Consider the following 21062-nt stretch of genomic DNA (forward strand, 5'->3'; position numbering starts at 1 on the left):
GGAGCTGCCGGCACTTGTGGGATCCCACTTATCCCACACCTTATAAAAGCTGCAAACCAGTTTGAACTGGCCAAAACCCAATACACGGCAGCTGAGCCCAAAACAACGATCTTAAAACTCCAGGGCTGGCTCCGTGGCTCCTGGCACCGTCAGCTCCTGCTGCCCTCGGCTGCCCACCCAGACCAGAGACCAGGGGACCACTGGATACCTCCTAGTTGCCAGTGTGGACAAAGCTGCCCTGATGCTCCTGGGGAGCAGCAGCATGTCCCCCAGCCCCCCACACCTCGCTCTGCATGGCCAGCCCCAGAGAGCCAGCGGCAGGGTCTGCAAGAGGGTGGCATGGCCCTGTGACAGCAGGGTGGCATGGTCCTGGGGCAGCAGGGTGACATGGCCCCAGGGCAGCAGGGTGGCATGGCCCTGGGACAGCAGGGTGGCATGGTCCTGGGGCAGCAGGGTGGCATGGTCCTGGGGCAGAGGTGACGGACGGGGGACGCATGCGGGAGGGGTACGTCCCGGCCGGGGGAAGCCAGAGCGGGGCAGGAGGGCGCTGCCGGGGGCTGCTCCCATCCAGGAGAGTGGGGGGCGTCCGTGGGGCTGCAGAGGGTGCGGGCAGGGGATGCGGGCAGAGGATGCGGGCAGCGAGTGCTGGCCAAGGGGTGTGGGCTGAGAGTGCGGGCAGGGGATGCGGGGAGTGTGGAGGGCAGGGAGTATGGGCAGGAGGCGCGGGCAGGGGGTGTGGGCAGGGAGTATGGGCAGGGATGCGGGCAGGGGTGCGGGCAGGGGGTGCGGGCTGCCCCGCGCACGGGCAGCACACGGAGCCGGGTCGCGCCGCCCGGGCCGTGCCGCCGCGGGGCTCGTCTCTCCCGGCGCCGCGCAAACAGGCTGCCGGGTGTGTGCAGTGCAAACAGGGCGGCGAGGCCGCACAAACACCCGGCCGGCACGGGCAGGTCCTGCCGGAACCCTCCGGCTACGGGCCGGATCCGGCCGCGGGCGCAGCCGCCGCCACGGCTCAAGTCACGCTGCGGGGAGGTGCGGGGGGGACACGGGCCCGGCTCCCGGCGTGTGGGAACCGGACGGTGTCCTGCGCCAGGAGCTGAGGACGAGGAGTTTCTGGTGCTGGATCTGGCCCCAGGGGAGGCGGGGGTTGGACACACACCGCTTCCCATCGACCCCACTGTGCCAAGGACAATCAAAGTCCCCCCAGGCCCGTCCTGGCGGGGGCAAAGCCAGGGCCCCAGGGGCACAGACACCCCTGTCTGCGGCCCTGAGCTTGGATAAGCCCCCCCAACCCCTGGCAGGGCTCAGGGCTGGGGGGCGAGTGGGTGTCAGAGGGGTGTGTGCTGCGTGGGAAGGTGCCACGGAGGGATGGGGGTTCACACACCAAGATGGGGACTCACTCGGCGTGGTGAGGGGCTGTGTGTGGGGGGTCACATGTGGGAGGGTCGTGCAGTGTGGTGGGTCCACGGCACAGGGGGGTCACACAGCTGGGGGAGGTCACTGGCATGGGGAAGGGGTCAAAGTGTGGTGGGGGTCAGGCAGGGCTCAAATGGCATTGAAGTCATATATAGTGGGGGGTGTCACACAGCATGGGGCGTTTACACGTCCTCCCCCAGCTTTGGGGCTATCACAGGTCCCCCCACCCCAGTCCCCCTCACCTTTGTGGAGGCCTGGGGATGTGGGGGTGGTGTTGGGGGGGCTGTCCTGTGCCCCTGCCCTGTGCCCTATCTCCTGCCCCCAAAACACCATTACAGTGCTCCCCAGGGCCACCCTCCTGGAGAAGGATGCTGCCCCACAGGGCTGGATCCTGTCACCCACCTCTCCCTTAGCTTTTTCCCCTCAAGGCTGTGCTCCCTGTGCCCCCCCAGCCCTGTGCCCTGTGCCTGACAGGCTGTTTGCTCTGTGATCCCAGCTGATGCCCAAGGCAGGTGCCACGGCACCGGGGGTGCCCTTGGCTGGGGTGGGGAGACCCCTGACAGCAGGACCCATAGTTGAGGAGAGCTGGGAAGGCCCCTGGGGATCCAAACCTCCCCGGAGAGGGGCTGCCTCTGCACAGCCACAGCGCAGGATGGTGCATGGCTGACAGTGGGTTGCAGGCAGGGAGGCTGTGGGTGACTGCAGGAGGTGGCACAGCTATAGAGGCTGCGGGAGACAGGCCCTGGGGGACAGGGGAACAGGGAGCAGAAGACATCGAGGCAGGGGCAGGGAGACAGGCAGCAGGAGGCAGGAAGAGCGGCAGTCTGCAGTCATTGTCCAACACTCCCTCTCCCTCCTGGCACCAGCCCTCTGTGCCAACAACCTCCCTGGCAGCTGACAGGAGCAGTGCCTCCCTCTCCTGAGGTGCCAGGTCACCTGGAAAACGCTGTCACGTGTGCCCAGCCTCGGGGTTGTGCTGGGGAACAGGCGGGAGGCAAAATCCTATCCCCACGTGGGGACCTACCAGGCAGCCACCACACAGGGCTCCCAAGGGACGCAGCCCCTCAGCCAGGCCACTGACCCGCCCCCCTCTGCTGCCAGAGTCTCCCGGGCTGCTGATGACTGGAGGAGGCAGAAGGAAAAACATCCAGCAAACAATTACAAAAGTCAAGTCTGAGCAAGAAGGAGGGCGTGAGTGGGGGCATTGCCAAATCCGGCAGTATTCCTTGGAGACGCTGACAACAATGGCAGGAACATTGAGCTGTGCTGTGCTGAACCCGGACCGGCAGTGGGGCTGGGGTCACAGGACCTCAGGGAAGGACAAGCCCCTCTGCTCGTGTGGTACTGGCATCAGCAGTGTTTTCTGGGCCGTCACCTGGGCTGAGAACAAAGCCAAGCACAAGAAGCGGTTGCCAGCGTGGCAAAGAGGACAGAGAAATGCTGGCAGCTCCCAAACACAATGGTCAAAGGCTGGGACAGGGGAGACAAGGACAGCAGAGAGGGGATTGCAAGATGAAGCCGTGACTGAAGTGGTCAGGGTCTCACTGGGGCACAAAGGGGGCCTCAGAGACAAAAAGGGTCTTTGCCATCATCTCAGGCTGCTGCTGCCACCCTTCTTCTCCCATTGCCAGGATGGGGTGGCAGGTGGCTGGAAGTGTGTCCCCTATCAGGGTGTCACCCCGTCACCAGCCCAGGAGGAGGTTTTATCTGGGAACCCTGAGGTCCGACCTTTTGCCTGACACCCTTTTTGCCGTGTGCTCCTCCCAAAACGCTTCCCGGGCCGCTTACGGCACCGCTCCCACCAGCAGCCGCCCCACCGGGACGTGTGTCACGGTGCACGCCGTGGCCCCCCCCTTCTCCTCATGCCCCGCCCGAAACCAGTCAGTAAAGGTCCCAACCCATCTCCCCCAGACATCCCCTCCCCTCCCCAGCTTGAGCGCAGCCTGGGAGGGGTCACCATCCCCCCCCCCCCGCGGAGCCCAGACCCGCAGCGCTCGGTGTCCCCGGCTGTGGACAGCGGGTGGCACCGGTGCGGCGGTGGCGGATGATTTACGCTTCCTCCCTTCCCCCGGAGGGAGGGGTGCTCCCCGTTCACGGCCGCCCCCCCTCCCCAGACGGCTCCTCCCGACGGGAGACCCCTCGGCGGCAGCCGGGGAAGCCCTTCCCGGGGGCGGGGCGGCCGGACAGCCCCGCCCCGCCGCGCCCCGCCCCGCCGCCCGCAGCCTTGTACCCGTCGCGGGGCCGTGCTGCTGGAGAGGGGTTGCTGGTGCGGGGCCGGGCGGAGCGGAGCTGGATCGGGAGGGCCCGCGGGTCATGGACGGGCGGGCGGTGCTGATCCACGCGCTGCTGGTGGCGGGTACGGACACGGACACGCGTGGGGGGGGGGAGAAGCTGGGGGTTCGGGGGGTCGCTGGGCAGCGCGGGCACGGCACCGCTCCCGAGTTGGGGAGTCTCGGCCGCGGGCAACGCGGGTAGGGGCAGCCGGAAGATGGGGGCGTGTGCCCGTCACGCGTGGGGGGCTCCTGGTCACAGGCGGTGCGGTCCCAGCCCTTGGCCAGCGCTGGCGGGGAGGGTCCGCCCGCTCCGGCTGACTCTGTGCTCCTTCCCCGCAGTGTGCTGGGCGGCGGGCGGGCTGAGCGGGGACGAGCTGCACAACGAGGTGCTGCACAAAGGCGGCGGGGCGCCGGTCCCGGCCACGGCCCCGCTGCTCGGCAGCAGCCCGGAGAAGGAGGGCGTCGGAACCGCCTCGGGGGACGACCTCATCGAGCTGCCGAGAGGTACGGACGGGCAGAGCCGCCGCGGGTGGGGATTGGGGGGCGTGGGGGGGTTTGTCACGGCCGGGGTCCTACGGGGAGTTGGGGCGTTTGGTCTCGGAGCGGGTCCCGGGGACGAAGCGGGCTGGGGGCGGTTGGACCCGGGGAGGGGCGCGGAGGGGTCGGTCTGGGGTAGGTTTAGTCCCGCGGGTGTTCCGGCGGCAGCTCCGGCTCGGCCCCGGAGTAAGCAGCAAGGGACTCCCCGGTTTCCGCTTATCGGGAGGCCGTGGCTACGGCCCTGAGCGGCGCCAGCCCGGGGGGGGGGGACACGGAGTAACGGGGCTTTGGCAGCCCCTCGCCTTGCGTTGGGGCTGTCGGAGTCCCCGAAGTCGTTGCACGGGGGTCCCGAGGGTCCCCGGGTACCCCGCTCCTCGGGCAGCCGGGAAGCAGAGCCCTGTTGGGTGGTCCGGCAGCCCCCGCCCCGCAGGTGTGCGGGGCCAGCGCCGCTTCCCCGAGAGCGGGCGAGGGGATGCCTGTGACTCACCCGCCGCCCACACGCGGCTGCTCCTCATACCTAGGCAGGGCCGGTCAGCCGGCGGGCCCGGCCACGGGGGCGGCACAGACAGTGTCCTGGGGACACGCGTGGGGTGGGACGGGGGGCCCGTGGCAGGCTGCGGATGGGTGACCCGCACATGTGCGGCGCTGAGGCCGGTAACCGGGCTCCGGGAGGGTGCTCTGCCCCACACAGCTCACTTTCCCTTTTTTTCCACAAGTTTTAATTCGCTTTCTGGCTGTGCCAAAAAAAATCCGCCTCTAAAACTGTGCTGACCCCCCCCCCCCCCTCGAACCCGGGAGAACGAAGCCCCCGGGAAGCCCCCTCTGCTGGGAGGGAGATGCTTCTGGCTGCTCCTCCGTGGCCCGGAGGAGGGGACCCTGTCAGGCAGGGGCTGTGCCGGGGGCTGAGGGGACAGCGGACAGTCACTGAGGCTGCAGTCCCTTGGAGCACTCGCTCGGTGTCTTGGTGTGGGCTATGGTTAGGAAAACCTGCCGGTTTGTTTTTTGAAAGCAGCTTTCCCTGTGCTGTAGCCACCCTGGTGTGTGTGTGGGGGGGAGAGAAGCTGCGTTCCCCCTGCCCACCTGGCTTGGACCGGTTTTCCTACCGGCAAAGTCTTCTACATCTCCTCCTGCTGCCTAAGGGACAGAGCCCCGTGGAGGTGGTGACAGTGGTGGTGGCTTGTGGGGGGCTCCAGCACAGCGCTGTGTCTGCTGGCTCCGATGGGGAGGGGTGGTTTGTGCTGGCAGCCCGGGGTGGACCCCCAAACCTCGCAGGGATCCGGGGTGTTTCTCCAAGCCACAGAGTTCCTGAACTCTGGGTTGTTCTCCAGGCACAGCGCGAAGGCTGTGGGATGGTGTGGCAGCTTTGACAGGTGTGGAGCCGGTGTGCTGCAGCCGGGAAGGTGCTTGCCAGGGAGGAGGGGACGGGCTTGGCTGTGTCAGGAAGTGGCTGAGAAGGAATTCGGCAGGTTGGAGCTCGCCACGCTCGACTCAGCCGCCCTCTCCTCCCCAAGCAGGGCTTAGCAGCTCCTGCTTCCCCGGAGTCACTAAGCGCTGTGCTTTGGAGCTGGCTCAGTGCAGCATCTTGGCACCTTGGGGGACCAAACCGGGGGTTGATTTTGGGGGGTGGGGGGGTGGGGGCATCTGCATGTCTTAAAACCATTGCAGTAACGCTGCTGGTTTCGGTCTGTGTCCCGGCAAGGAGCTGCGTGTGCTGGTTCCCAGGAGACACCCGCCTCTCTCAGTGAAAGCCAACGGTCTCTGCGTTGCAATTAAAACATACCTTTGTAATTCACGGGAACGCTGCCCTTGCTGCCCTGGCTCTGGCTCTGCAACACCGAAAATTAAGTCAGCCTTGCTCTTAATCCTGCCCAGGGTGTGCAAGCCATCCTTGTGCCTGCAGGAAGGGGAGCTCATCAGAGCCATGAATAGGGTCTTACACAAGACTGCACTCGCTCATCGAGGAAATAAAAGACAGATAAAGGGGCAATCAGCAGTTTTCTGTGTTCAGTGGAAACTGGTGCATATAATAGCAACTGTTGAGACACATAAAGCTCTGTTTTCTCCCCGCCCCCCACCCTGATTCCTTTCTTTCCTTGAGAATTGTTCTTATGAATTGGAAAGGCCATGATATTTGTAAGAAGCTGGAAAAAAAAGAGGGAGGGGGGGGAAACCCTCCTCTGCTCGGGGGCAGTTCAGTGCACAAAAGGCTGCAGGAGTGCCAGGGCTGAGCTGGCTGCAGCAGCTGGGGGTTTGCTGCTCTGCCTTTTTCTCTGGATGATGGTGTGGAGGTGCTCTGACTGCTGCTTTCTCCTTCCCAAACTGTTTTCCAGTTGCTTTCCTGGCAAAGCCTCAAGGCCTGGTTACACCCAAGAAAAAAGGCAACGGGAATAAAAGAAGAAAAGGTAAAGGCCAGGGGAAGAAGAGAGACCCGTGTCTGAGGAAGTACAAGGATTTCTGTATCCACGGTGAATGCAAATACATCAGAGAGCTGGGAGCTCCCTCCTGCATGTGAGTCCTGGGCTGTGTGGTGCCGCTGGAGCCTGAGTCACGGTTCCTGCAATTCTCCCAGCTGGGCAAAGGAAAAGCCAGAGATATTTTTAGTGCATGTTCTTTGTGCGTGTGGGGATGGCTCTGGTTTGACCTCTTCCTCCTGTTTCTGGAGCAATGTCCATCCCTCCATCAAAATCTGTGTGGGCTTAGACCCAGCGTCCCCTTGCCAGTGCTGAGGCTCTGGCTAAGCTGTGGCACGGAGACCTGTGGTGGGGGGGTTTGGAGGAAGGTGAGCAGAGGCTGGGGTCTCACAGCTCAGGCTGTCTGCAGGTCTGGTTTTGAGATGCCAACCTGACTCTGTAACTTTGCATCCCCCCTGAGAGCTCAGGGCTCCTGTGGCTGTCAGGATGTACTGGTGTGGGCAGGAGGAACTTCTTGGCCATGGCACCAGCAAGGCAGATCAGGGATAGCACCCTTGGGAATGGCCTGCCAAAGCTATACCCAAGCTGTCCCTTGTCGCTGAGGAAGGACAGGGCTGTGTAACCCACCCCTACAACCCCTGGGACACAGGTAGAGAGCAAACACAAGGCAAGCAGAGGAGAAGGCATTTGCCTATGGTCAGGGCACCTGGATCCAGCATTGCTACCATGGGAAATACCCAGAGGTGCATGTTTGATCCTCGCTGACGTGGGCTGGGGTTGAGCTTGCAGATATATAAGAGGCTTTGTTCTTTGCTATCAATCCTCTGAGCCCTGTGCCTGTAGCCTGGGGAAGATAATAGCTCCCTGGCTTATGGTGTCCACAAGACCTTGCACCCTGCAATCCGCAGGGATCAGGCTTCCTGCAGCTCCTTGCACTGCTTAGTTTGTCTCTGCCTGGAAGCTGGCATGAAGTTGGGCCCTTGCACAGGGGGGTTGGGACTGCCAGCAAGAAGAGATCTCAAGGGGCTCAGCTTGAAGACTCTTCCTTTTGCCTAGATGCCAACCAGGATATCATGGGGAGAGATGCCATGGCCTCTCCCTGCCTGTGGAGCACCACCCCAGCGCATACGACCACACCACAGCACTGGCTGTCGTTGCTGTTGTCCTGTCCTCCCTGTGTCTCGTCATCATCACAGCTCTGCTGATGCTCAGGTAAGTGGGATGGGGCTGAGCTGTCAGATCCATGTCCCCAGGAAGCCCCTGTGCAGGGCAGGGGGGTTGGCAGGGACCTCTCCATGCTCTGAGCATCTCTTTGCTTGGCCTCACAGGTGTCACAAGAGGGGCGTCTACGATGTAGAAAACGAAGAGAAAATCAAGCTGGGCATCACTGTGAATCACTGAGGATGCTGGGTGCTGGTGAGGTGAGTCCCTGTGTGTGTATGGAGCAGCAGCATGGCTGGTGGGCATCTGTGAGCTCTGCTTGTTCATGCTGGCTGGGACTGTTACACGAATCCCATGCCAGAGCCAGGCAGGTGTTGAAGGCAGTCTAAGCCTGGAGAAGCAGCCTGTTGGATTTGGCCAGAGAGCCTGTGTTGCCCCATGGGGCTCCAGTCCTCTTGCCTCCCCTTCCCGCTCAAGCCCCTGACACCTCTGGGCACCTCCACCTCCTCCTTCCCAGCCTGAAGTCCTTGCTTTGTCCTGTCACTGCGTGCTTTGGGGACATTTGGCAGTGGGGAAGCTGCTATGTGTTTGGTTTTTTTTTCCCTGCTGCTTCTACTCCTTCTCTGACCCACTGAGTCATTTCCTCTCCTTAGATATTGCCTCTATTTATATATATGTGTGTATAAATATATATAAAAAAACCCCTCTTCCTTATTCACTCCCATTCTATTACTTGTGCCAGTGTAATGCTGGGTGCAGGGTGGTCTTGCTGCCAGCTCCATGCGATGCTGCTCAGCAGCAGGGTGTGCTCTGCCCCAGGGGTGGCCATGGTTGGGTGCTGGGAAGCTCGCAGGCGTCCCCTGCTCTGGTCCAAACCCTGGCGTGGGATGAGCCCATACATGTGTAGAGCTACTTCCCTTTTAAAAGGAAAAGTGTTTGTGAGGATGAAGTCATGCCTTCAGAGAACTTGTGTGATGCTGCTAACAGTGCTGGGGGAGTTTTGAGCTGTTATAGGAGCTGAATTTTGGGGAAGAGGATTCAGTGATTAAGTTTTCCTCGTTGTCCCTTCCGCCCTAGGGGTCATTGGGGTGGATGTGTCCACAGGGGAAATGTGCTGAGGTCCTTGAGGGGAAGCACAGTGGACGTGAGGCAGGATGCTCAGCCACTGCTCCCCCAGCATCCTGGCTCCCATCCTCCTGGGTCCAGTCCTGCGAGGTGGTGAGCGGCTGCTTTGGTGCCCACGGGGGCTCTCCTGCCAGGCTGGGGGGGGGGCAGATTCCTCAGCCCCACCATGGAGGAACCTCTGCATGATGGGCAGGGTGGCCCAGGACTGTGTGTGATCTCTCCTGATGCTGCCTTGCAGGGGTCAGCACTAACGCACTTCTACCTCCTGGAAGAAGCGAGAGCCGTGGAACCAGCACCATCCCTGGGAGCCCGCAGCGTGGTGGAAGCTTGCTGGAGCAGCAGGACAGCCCCTGCTCCAGGGCTGGTCAGGCAGTGGCATCCCTGCAGGGAGCGTTGTGGCCATCTCTGGGACAGAGGGGGCTTGGCAGAAGTGCTCACGGGCCGGCGGCTGCACAGAGACAAGAGTGGCCAGCCAGTGGCAGAGGGTTCTTCAGCAGCTCTGTGTCCACTGTGGAACAAACTGTGAAGGGCATGGAAATCAGCCTTGGGGCTTTCTTAGGCACAGGAGGGGTGGGAGGGTAACAGCTATTTAACAAGATATTTTTCATTTTAAATTATATATTTATTTTAGATAAACTGTACATAGTATTTATATTTATTGTGGGCCTGGCCTTGCATCCTTCATGTAGATCAAGGTGCTGGTCAGACCTCACTCATTTTTTTTAAAGTGCAATGTAATATTCTAATAAATAACACTTTGTTACAAACACTTGGGCTGGTAATTTAATCATGGAATGTGTTTGGGTGGAAGGACCTCTAAGTGTCATCTAGTCCAACCCCAAACGATGGAGGTGGGAAGGAGTCAGACCTCTGAAGACCAGCCCCATGGTAATGGGGTGCTGCTGAGCACACAGGAGCACTGCTGGGCTGGCTTGTGGCACCCTTGGGGTGCAGCAGAGCAGCGTGGGGCTGGTGGCAGGATGTGTCCTGCAGGAGCCTGTGGCCAAGCCAGCCCTGCCCTGCCCGTGCTTCTCTGGAGATCTGTGTCTTTGCCAGCTGGTGCCCTGGGAGGGGGGTGATGTTTTGGTGGCTGCTCATCAAGCCAAGCCACATCTGGTATGAGTGAGACCACTCTGGCTGCTGATCCATCCAATTGGTGCTGATTCTTTGTTTTTCAGCTATCAGCCTGAGGGGTGGGCTTGCACCTCCCTTGCAGGGGCTCCCAGGGGTTCCTGGGTGGCTGCAGGCTCCTCTGCCCCGGGCCATTCTGGCAAGCATTGCTTGAGCTGGCACTTCAGGGCTAATTCCTGGCTGCAGTGAAAATAACCCTCAAATCACTTCTACCTTCCCTGATTTTCCCCAGGGGGAGCTGAGACTGAGGTGAGATGCTGGCTCTACTGAGGGTTGGAGCAGAGAGACAGGGCTGTGTGAAACCTGCTTTCCTCCCTCCCCTTCCCTTCAGCAGATGGCAAGCTTCAGTTTCCAAAGGGGAGAGCTAAGCTACTGCTTTCTGCTCCAACTGAGCACGGAGCAGCCTGCTGAGGTGTTTGGTTTTGGGTTTTTTGCCTAATCTAGCTAAAAGGTAATCCTGGAGCCAGGGAAACCAGTCACTGGCTCTGCTCTGTGCAAACCTGTGCCTTAGCACTGTGGGAGTGCTGCTTCAATGAGAGACCCCAAACTTTGGCCTTTTCCAGTGCCTACTGAGCAAGTAGTGTCTCCAGCTGCTGTGCAGGAGCCCCTTCTGCTCCCCGTCACGTGGCTGTGTCCTGCCTTGCAGTGCTGGGGCTGTTCCCCAGCCCTGCTGCCTTGGGGGGCATGCCTGGCACTCCAGCCCACCCGTGGGCACTGGGAAGAGCTCCACTGGAAGGTTTTTCTGCTGGAACTTCAGCCTGGATCCCAGATGCCCTACTTCCCTGCAAGGACACGTCCTGGTGATGCAGGCTGGGCTGCCCATGGGCTGTAATTTAACAGGCTGAGATGGGGAATGAACTGTGGGGATGTATGGAGTGGGAAGCTGGCTGGCTGTGTGCCCTGGTGGGCTGGGGAAGGCCCTATGTGTGCTCTCTTCCTGGCTAAGGCAGGGATGGAGCCCTGGGGGCAGCTCCCCAGCCTGTCTGTCCTTGCAGTCATGGAAACAGGTGTCCCAGAGCCTGGCCAGAGTAGGTAGGACTCTGCCCTGCCCAGGATGCCCATGTGCTGTGGGAGGAACTGAGGCTGCTTGCCTGACTGTGCCTGCAGAAATGAGATGCCAGGAAAGCAGTCTTCACCCTGCCATCCCCACCGAACAGGAGAGGGCTGCTGGGGCAGCTGGCTAAGCTGAGCATGGCTGAGGTACTGGTGAAAGCATCTGGTGACCCCCAGCAGCTCCAGCTCCACAGCCTGGCCTTTGCAGGTACCAGTCCAGGAGCACAAACACACCACCAGCCAGCTGCAGCTTTTCCTGAACCTGCTTGCTGCCTCTGACACTAACTCCATGCCATGACCTTTGGCATCTTTCTTTGAATCCCTTCAGTGTCTGTGCCTGGCTTGTCTCCAGGTGCCAAAATGTGTGCCCAGCCCCTAAACACCATGACCCCCTGTGTCCCCCAGCCCCCTGCCTGGGCTCACTCAGTCCTGCCATGGGCAGAGACCATGCACCTGAAGGGAGGAGAGCCCCATGCTTTTTCTCAGTCTCTTCTCTAGAGCAAGGTTCAGAGCTAGGAGACCTCCAAAATCCCAGCTGTGGCTTTAATAAAAACCCACAATATATTGCATTAGTCAATCTAATTACCAATTCTTCCCTGCCTGCCCCAGCACCTTGGCACCCTCCAGTGCCTTTGGTCATCACAGCATGGCAGGGTATGGATGGATGAGGCAGCAGAGCACTGGAGCAAGGACAAGGAGGCCTAAGAGACACCTGGAAAGCAGCTGCACCATCCCCTCTGCCTCCCTCCAGAAACAGGCGGCAGCAGCAGCCCTGCACACAGCTCCACTTGGCTCATCTTCCACCCAACTGGGATTGCTGGCTTTGCCCAACTCCTCTGGGGAGCTGTGGTGGCTGGAAGGAGCTGTGAAAGGCCCTGAAAGGCTGTGCTCTGGGAGCAGGTGGCAGCGAGAGCAGAGAGTACCTGAAGATCAGATCCTGAACTCTGCTTTTCAATAGGGGTGTTGTGAGGGTCCCTGAAGGTTGTTGCAGCAGGATCTCCACGTGTGCCTTGGGCTGCAGAGCAGCATGCTGGCTGCTTCAGTTTTTGCTGCCTTCACCTGTGGGCTCATCACGATCTCGCCCCTTACCTAGGGCTGTCTGGGCAAATTCCAAGGAAAGCTTTGGAGCTGGAGTAAAGGTGCTGCACTCACAGGCAGCAGTAGGTCGCAGGGTGCTGGGGACAGCAGGAAGCCGGGGCTGCATCTCCTGCAGCACCACCACCCCATCCACAGGGAGCTCATGGCCCCTGGGCCCTTGGTACCTCTGCTTGGCAAGCACACTGTGATTTCAACCTCCCCTCAGCATTTCACAGGATCTAAAGATGCCCAGCACCCCCAGCCTGAGCTTCTCTGTGGGTCTGGTGGACAAGGCCCTGTTTGGCTGCTGGGTGTTATTAACGAAGCACCTGTCTGTCTCTGGTTTTAGTACCCATTACTTCTTTTCTGTATGTCCTTGGTGCTTCCCCACTGAGAACTCTGGGCCCTCTCCCATCACTGGATGGGGCCCGTGTCAGGAGTGGCAGGGAGGTAGCAGGGGTGGCTGCTGGGCTCCCAGGGCCTGGCAGAGCTCCTCCAGCATGGGCAGGGGTGGTTGGGCTGTGGCAGCCTTCAGGAGTGGGCAGCAGAATGGGGCAAGTGCATCCCCCCATGGCTGGCTGGGTCCTGCCAGGCTTGGTGGGCTCTGGGGGCAACTCAGGGCTGCCTGGGGGAACCTGCTGGAGGGGAAGTCTTATGAGGAGAGGCTGAAGTCCCTGGGTTTGTTCAGCATGGAGAAGAGGAGGCTGAGGGGAGACCTCATGGGGGTCTGTGGCTTCCTGACGAGGGGAGTGAAAGGGCAGCACTGATCTCCTCTCTTTGGGGACCAGGGATGGAACCTGAGGGAACAGCGTGAAGCTGTGACAGGGGAGGTTTAGTTTTGGTGTCAGGAAGATGTTCTGTACTGAGAGGGGGGTCAGGCCCTCACAGGCTCCCCAGGGAAGGGGTCACAGCCCCGAGCTGGGCTGGGGGCAAGAAGTGTCAGGACAATGCCTCAGTGCCAGCTCTGACTGGGCTGGGGCTGTGTGGAGCTGGGAGTTGGACTTGATGGTCCTTATAGGTCCCTTCTGACTCAGGATTCCACGGTTCTGTGCTGCCCCGGGCCCTCAGGGCAGGACGGGCCCGCCGCCCATCCCGCTCACAGGCTCACGCCTCAGCCCCCGCGAACCCCTCAACCCACCGAGATGAGGCGACCTCGCCCCCCCACACCGCCCAGGAGACCCCGCAGCCCTCACCCGCCCCAGCCCGGCGCATGCGCAGAAGGAGACAGCGCCACTCTGCCCCCGCCGCGCAGGCGCCGTGAGGAGACAAGATGGCGGCGCCCGTGGACCTGGAGCTCAAGAAGGTATGGATGCTTCTGCGGCGGGCAGCGCGCGTCCTCCCCTTGGGCCCTGCCGCCCGGCCTCAGCGGCGCGGGGATGGCGGGCCGCCCCCTGCCAGGGCCGCCCCTCATTGCTGCTCTTCGCCTCCAGGCGTTCACGGAGCTGCAGGCCAAGGTGATAGACACGCAGCAGAAGGTGAAGCTGGCCGACATCCAGATCGAGCAGCTGAGCAAGACGAAGAAGCACGCCCACCTCACCGACACGGAGGTTATGATGCTGGTGGACGAGACCCGCATGTACGAGGGTGTGGGGAGGATGTGAGTACCTGCCCGGCGCGTTGTTTGGGATGGCCGGAGCTGCCCTGTGGTGCTGGTAGCGGCCGGTGGCTCTCTGCGTGGGCTGGCCTGGCCTCTGCTGCCCTGAGGAGGGGTGTGGGGGGGTAGCGGCCGGGGGCCTGTGCGCGGGGAGACACCAGCATCTCTATGGGAGAGGCCTCTAGGCCGCTGCCCTGTGCGGGAGGCTCTTCCTGTCGCAGAGAACACACTGGCTGTCACACAGCATGTTCCTTTGATCAGTTTTTCCAGTTGTCTTTCATTTTTAGTGCCAAGTAGCCTGCCAGGGAATGCAGCAAGAGGGTTTTATCTCTTGGGGTTAGGTATTGGCTGCCTTGAAGAAGGACTGTTATAGGTGTGATTGGTTTTGTGTGGTTTTGCTTGCTGGCTCTGCTCTGGGTCATAATGGCCTCACCTGGCACCTCTGGGAAGTTTGAAATCTGGACTAGTAGAGCAGCATTCTAATGGCAAACAGCATTTGTGAGGGGGTGCTTGCAAATCTGTACAGCTTCAGTAATTTCTAGTGTAGTTTACATCAGACTCCTGGAAAAATCCTTGTGTGCACAGTTCATGTGCTCAGGGCTTTGCTTCCACAAATGTCCTACAGAAATGCCTTTTGCAGTGTCATGGGAGGGAATAGATCTAATAGGTGTTGCCCAGATATTTTAAACCCTTGGAACTGAGCATAAAACTCACCTGGGTAGCCCCAGGGCACTCCTAAAAGTGTGCTTCCCTGGGTTGGGTGGCTGTCAAAGCAAACACTGTAAAACAGAAGTGACCTGCTTTGAGGAACTTTTCACAACCCGATGTTGTTTGACTTCATCTGGTAGAAGCCCATCTGAAGTGGTGTGAAATCTGAAACATGTGCTTGCTTGGTAAATGTCACAATGGGGTTCTGTGTGTCTCATTTGAGAGCACTATGATTCTTCTCTGGGTCTCCTGTGCGTTGGGTAACAGTGATGACTCCGCTCAGCTCGGGATGCGGTTTTGCGAAACGCTGCTGCCAGAAGAGGTTGTATTGACCTCTTCCCCACCCTGAGTTTGCCCCACCTTCTCCATGTCAAAGTGGATGATCACAGGGCTGAGAGGTGAGCCAGGTCAGACCACAAATGCCCTGGTCTGTCAGACCATGCAATCTCTAGAGCAGGTTGTAGGGAGGGTGCAAGAGTGGGAAGTCGTGAATGGTGTGTAATTTCCCTGTTGCTGCAAGTGCTCAGATGAAGTTGTACCAACGCTGGTGGAAATGTTTAGCATGGCAGACTCTGCTTCTTGGCTCCCAGTACCTAAGATTCCAGTGCAAGTGGATTAAATTTTGGGTTTGTTTGGACATGCTAGTGACTGATATGTTAAAAGGAGATAGATTTTTGGTCCCTTTATCAGAGGCAACTGACGTGACCTGGGCAGGTTGTAGCTTTTTTTAAAATCCAAAAGTACAGAATACTTTTCCTGTAAGGAGAATTCCTTCAAGATACCTCAAAAAGGGGTGTGTTGGGTTTTACCATAAAACAGTTCTGCTTGGGGAGCGGATTGGGATTGCAGACACTGTTTCAGCATGGGCTGAAATGCATTATCCTGCTTTCTGCTTCCATCTCAGGAGTAAGAGGTCCTTCCTTCTTCGTGTCTTAAATGCTTTGCACTTTCTCCATGTGCAGCAGCTGTGGGAGTGACAGTCTTCTGGGGGGGCTTTTTCTGCTTCCCTTGCCATGACCAGGCAGGCTGGCTGAGGCTCTGGCATTGTGAGGGTATTTAAAAGCCTCATTGTACCAGTCACTGTGCAAATAGAGATTAAGAGAGGGCTCTTCTGAATCCTACATATTCACTCACTCTTTTATATCCCCCCCCCCCCTCCTGCCTCAGCTTGACACTATTTCTGTGAGCCCTGTCTGTTCTGGCTCTGGGGTTGGAGGCTGCTTTGCCAGTTGGCTCCTTAGAATGGAGAATGTGCACCAAGGACATAAGGCTCTTCCTGGAGCCCCCTGAAGCCCTGGTAGAGAGTTTATTGCTGAAATCTGGGCTTCTGGCAAAGCAGACTAAAGCAACTGTTGAGCAGGTGTTAAATCTAAGGGCAGATTGGCATCTTGTGTTCCACTGGAGACCAAAGAAGGTGGTCATTATGGTTCTTCTGGACAAAAAAGCCACGTTTTGTGAAGTGGAATTGCAGATATTTTAATTTGTTGGTTTCATTGGCTTGCTCAGATGCAGGGTTGTGGGGGGGTCAGCTGCCAAAGGGGTATTCATGATGTCTCCATTTCTTTTCCACAGTGTAGCAGGCAAATGTTACAACTCTAGTGGGTTTCAGTTAGCCAGTAAGGCTGGAAGTCAACAGCAGTGTTAGCTCTCATTATCAATGCTCTTCTGACAGCTTGCTTGAGTAGTTACATTCGTTGAAGTATGTTTTGTGCTTCTGTTCCTGTGCCCAACTTTTCTTTTTTCCCTGTTTTTTATTTTAAGTCATTTTAGTGGCTACTCAGAATCTGGCTGCTGGTAAAGTTCCTCTGTTGTTCTCCTGCTTTGGTGGAGTGAGTGCAGTGGGCTAGCATGTACCCTTCTGTAGGAAAAGATACTCCAGGCTTTCGTGGAATTGGAAGGTTTGAGGAACTGTGGTGATGAGCTGTGTCCTGCCAGGAAATCTGCCTCATTTGTGTACTCTTCTGCACAACTTGGGAAGTCCTGTGGGTTTGGTTCCCTGAACTGCTATCTCGAGCCCCCTTCCTCTCCAAGAGCCTTTTTCTTGCTCCCCTGGCAAATATGAAGTTGTTCTTGGTCTGCACCACAGTGTGTGTAACGCAGAGGCCTCCACATGTGGGGCTCAACTTACTTTTGCTGCAGTTATTTTGGGTTTGACAGAAGAAATGTCAGTGCCACATAGTAGGAGATGATGTATTGCTGTGTACTGTACATATCCCTGGGGCTGCCCTGGGGCTGGGATATCATCTGAGTGGTGGCATCTTGCCAAATACATTTCAATTCTGTTACTTCATACTCTTTTGAAGGGCCTGTTACGTAGCCTGAGACATCTATTGCTATGCTGGACTTCTGCTCAAGCTATTTTTGAACTGATATCATCACGCTGCTTTGAGAACTATGTTGAAAGTTTAAGCTTCAGAATTCTGTCTGAATACTTCAGACCTTTCCCTTTACATTCTTTTCACCAGCAACCTGGACCAGACCCTTATTTACAGGAGAAGAATGCCCGGCACTCGTGTGGGGTGCGGTGAGGAGAGTCCTGTGGCTGTCCATGCCATGCTAAAATGGGTGCTTTTGGTTTGATATTGCTCTATCATCACTTTGCTTCTGCAACAGATAGGAGAACACTTAGAAAAATACAATATATGAAAGTTAAAGTCAAGCAAATACTGTAGCACAACTTGATATTCAACTATAGTATGTTGTTGTGGGTGCCCCTATGAATACACTTGGTGTGAGTACAGTGTTTTATGAGGACAGCTGTTGGAATAATACAATTTTCACCTTTTTTTTTTAAGAGCTGTTCAGATTTTGGGTGGCTGAACCCACATAAGTGGAATGTGAGAGAGGATTAAAGGTTCTTGATTGGTCTAGGGGTTTAAGTGCATTCCTGCTCTTACCGATTCTTGGCTTTGTTTGGAAATGAGATGTCATGTGTCACTGTGAGCCATTGTAAGCCCTGTCCTGATCCCCCAGGGACAGCAGTCACTGCTGCCCACAGCTCCATACGGCCGTGCTGGCTGTGTTCTTGTTTTGTGCATGTGTGAGGTTGGTGTTGAACTCTCCCTGGCTGAATCACTGCACGACATGGTAGCTGCATGGTGCTCCCTGCTTTGAAGAAAGCTTTCAGAGATCTGGAGGATGTGCAGAGCTTCACTGTTACAGTTCAGTTACTAACTGTAGGCTGGGCTGTACAATCCAAGCAGCTTCTCTATCCCCCGTCTTCTTGGGTAAGGCTTTGTGCAGAGTTCAGGTGCTGCAGTACTTAAATCAGTCCCAGAGACAAGGGTGTTGCTGTTGGTCTCTGGTCAACACAGAGCTGATAAAGTTGGAGCTCCTCTATCTAGCTGTTGAAAAAGGGAAGATTGTTCATTTCTGGAAGTCGTGTGTGTATTAAGGACAATCAGGCACTGAAATGTGATTAAAAAAACAGTGTCCAGTGGCTTGCTGCTTGAGCACTGTTGATGCTGTGTGTTCCAGGGATGCTGGGAGATAGTGTGAGGAGCCCGAGGCTGCGTGGTGTGACACACGTGCCCGAGCCCTGAGGTGTTCCACCACCCAGTCCTTCTTTTATTTCAGGCTTTTCTGTTTTGAACTGGTCAGTCTTGTTGCAGCCTGAATAGTGTTCTTCACAGTGTTAGGTGTGAGTGGGACTATAAAAGGTTGCAAGACCTTCTGAGAGAGCTGTGACAGAAAGCAAAACCCAAAATGATGTGTCAAGGGGTGATGCAGCAGTAGCCTGTATGCTGCAGCAGCAGCACTGCCTTGAACAGTGAAAGGAGGGGCAGCACTTGGCTCCTTTGCCTGGCTCTGAGGAGGGTTGGACTGCAGTTGTGAGCTACTAAGAGTCTGGGGGGGTCTCAGATTCTATTTCAAATCAGAAAGGGAGCTGTTGTCTTGGGCATGGGCTCTTTTTCCAGCTTGACATCTTCTGATTTCTCAGACACGCTGCCCACTGCCCTCCCCCCACTTAGTTCTTGATCTTATTCCTGCTGCCCCAGGCTGCTCATTGGTAATCTCCTGGATATCTCAGTCCAGTTATAGCTCTCCTGCCCTGCTGCTCAACAGAATTTCTCCATGCAATATTGGAACTTCAAAGAACAAAGGTTTCCATGGCTTGCATGTGAGATGTGTGTCTGTCCTGTTCTAGGAAACAGCAGCATTTCTTTAAAAAAATTCAGATTGGGACAGAGAACTGGTGTAGACTGGACAAATCTGGTCAGTCAGTGAAAGCAGGAAAAAAAGATCCTATAATAAAAATAATAGCTAACTTAAAACCCCCCAAACACCAGGTCTTTTTCTTAGCCCTACCTGAAATAAACCTGTGGGTTATAGTCCCCCCACCTACTCGGTGGAGATTAGTGGTACAGCTTTTCCTTGATGCTCGTCTCCCTTGTGTGGAGACATTTAACTCTTTAGGAGGACCTTTCTCCTGGGACTAGGTGTATGACATCCAAACAGATCTGTTCCATTTTCTCTTCTCTTTATCCCTGACTTTTCCTCTGCCTGTTATCTGGACAACACAGAGGAAGGACCTACCTGAATAAACATAAAGGAGGCAAAAGCTAAACTGAGGGTCAGAGCAGAGCCAGACTGCTCTGCAGACTGACATGGCTGGAGGAGACAGTTTGATCCCCTGTGATCCAGAGGTGACGTGCTGGTGTGTAAATGCCAGCCACTTCAAGAAGTCTTGCAGGGCAGCAGTTTGGAGGTCAGACTGTTGTGGGGAGTAAGTACCCTTGTAGGGCCACCTTCATTTTGTCCCTGCCTCCAGAAGGAGGAAATCTGGTGTCTCTTGCAAATGCAACCTGTCTGTTGCTTCAGTGGTGCACAGGTCTCTTTGGATACGTGCTAGGTAGATATAAAATGGGTTTTGGAGCTTGAGCTCTTCCTGCTTCTGTGGCTTCTTGTGCCACATGAGTTTGCAAAAAAAAAATGGAATATTAGTGTCTTGTTTCTCAAGGCACTAAAAATTTCACTGATACTCTGAAACAGCAAGGTGTTTCCATTTGTTTTAATATTTAGTAGATTTAAAATACTGTATTTTGAGTATTTTTCCCCTTTTTCCCACCCCCTTTTAAAGGAAATGTTGGAATTGAGGGTTAGAGTCCCTGGGGAAGTACTAAGTGCTAGAGCATAGGCACTTAAATTTCCCTCTCCTGTGGCAGAGGAGGGTGGCCAAATCACCAGACCAAAGAAGTACTGGGAGCATCCCTGCTGTATCCCCACCATGCTGAGGGATGTCCATGGATTTCCAGCCAGCGGGGTGCAGCATGATGAGGTACTTCAGGGTCCACAGCTCTCAGGTGGAGATGCCCAGAGTCAGTCTCTGGTCTTATGGGTCCTATGGTCAACAGAATATATATATTTCATGTGGAACAGCCTTAATACAAACGGCAAATCGACACCTGAGCATCCTCTGAGCTAGCTGCCTGTTCAGAGCTGAAAGGAGGAGGTTTAATTCCCACTGCATCCAGTAAAACAATGAAGTAAAACGTGAGGAAACTTGTGGGAGGAGGTTCCTGTTTTCCACAAGTATAACCCAGGGACACAAGAACCAAAGCAGTGGTCTCAGGAATGCTGCGACTGCTGCATCCAAGTTGTATTTGTTTTAACAAAACTGTTTTCTAAAAGTTTGTTCCTGTGATTAGGAAATGGGAGTGCAGCTGTTTTTAGTGCTGGCTTAACTCTAGCATCCAGAAATAGCTCCGTATTGGTGTGATGCTTGAATTCTTCTGGCTGGGTTATCTGCACATCCACGGCGGTGATGTTTGCTGGGTTGCTTTGATGCTTTGTAGTAGGGTTTGGATGTGGAGAAGCCAAGGCCATGCTGTTTAACAGCCACCAGCTCATGCTGGGTCTTCCTCCTCCTCACTTAGCATTTCAGGGGCTCTTTCTGGGGAAGACACAAAGCTTTTCTTTTTTTTCCTTTTGTTTTCCTTGCCACTGTGGATGGATTTACTTTGCAGAGCAGTTGTGTACTGGGTTTCCTGGGTAGGTCCTAAGGGAGGGGCTGCTGCTGAGAATGCTAAACCTAAGTTTGCCCATCCAAGCACAGCAGTATCTCCCTGTCACTTCAGTTCCTACTGTGAAGTTCACCTTTCTGATCACAGATTTATCAACAGAAGAAGATTGGTTTTAAAATAGAAATATGTCTTTAGGATTGGTTGACCAGAGTGTTCACCCCAACATTTGCTTGCTTGTGGTTTCCTAATGTGTGTTCACTTGATCTTGTCAGGGTTTTGGGGTGTTTATTTTGGTCTTTTTTAATGTTCTTACTTAGGATTTTGTGGGGAATTCTTAAAAGAGAGTTTTAAAGGAGACTTTAGAAATGTATCTTGACTTCCTATTATTGGGAGAAGTTTCTGTGTTTCTGCTGCTTGCAACTTTCTAAGGCAGTTCAACCTAGAGTGCAGAGATGTGTTCGGCGTGCTGCTGCTGCCAGCTGGGCTGCAGTCATTGGAGTTGCCTTTGCTGGAACAAGCTGCAAGTCATCCTTGCCACATGCTAAAAAGGCAAAATTAGAAGATAAACCCCTGAAACAAGGGATACAGTGAGGAAAAATAGGTCAAGTGAAGCCAG

The 21062-nt window shown here is 56.3% G+C and overlaps 2 protein-coding genes across 2 annotated transcripts in view; both read left to right on the forward strand.

The window, feature by feature from the left end:
* Nucleotides 1-3726: 3726 nt before the first annotated feature.
* Nucleotides 3727-9400, forward strand: HBEGF (heparin binding EGF like growth factor; the record flags this gene model as incomplete). Its single annotated transcript, XM_084268893.1, has 6 exons — nt 3727-3769; nt 4026-4190; nt 6554-6731; nt 7691-7846; nt 7963-8055; nt 9159-9400. The coding sequence occupies 5 exons, from the start codon at nt 3727-3729 to the stop codon at nt 8033-8035; spliced, it is 615 nt and encodes a 204-aa protein (XP_084125019.1). The 3' UTR covers nt 8036-8055; nt 9159-9400.
* Nucleotides 9401-13400: 4000 nt separating this feature from the next.
* PFDN1 (prefoldin subunit 1) overlaps nt 13401-21062 on the forward strand; it is a 32293-nt gene continuing 24631 nt past the window's right edge. The window contains exons 1-2 of the mRNA XM_084268832.1: nt 13401-13484; nt 13612-13778. Of these exons, the coding sequence (XP_084124958.1) occupies nt 13452-13484; nt 13612-13778 (200 nt within the window). The 5' untranslated portion in view covers nt 13401-13451. The remainder of the gene's footprint in view (nt 13485-13611; nt 13779-21062) is intronic.

The sequence above is a fragment of the Gallinula chloropus genome (genome assembly GCF_964237585.1).
Source record: "Gallinula chloropus genome assembly, chromosome: 10".
NCBI lineage: Eukaryota > Metazoa > Chordata > Aves > Gruiformes > Rallidae > Gallinula > Gallinula chloropus.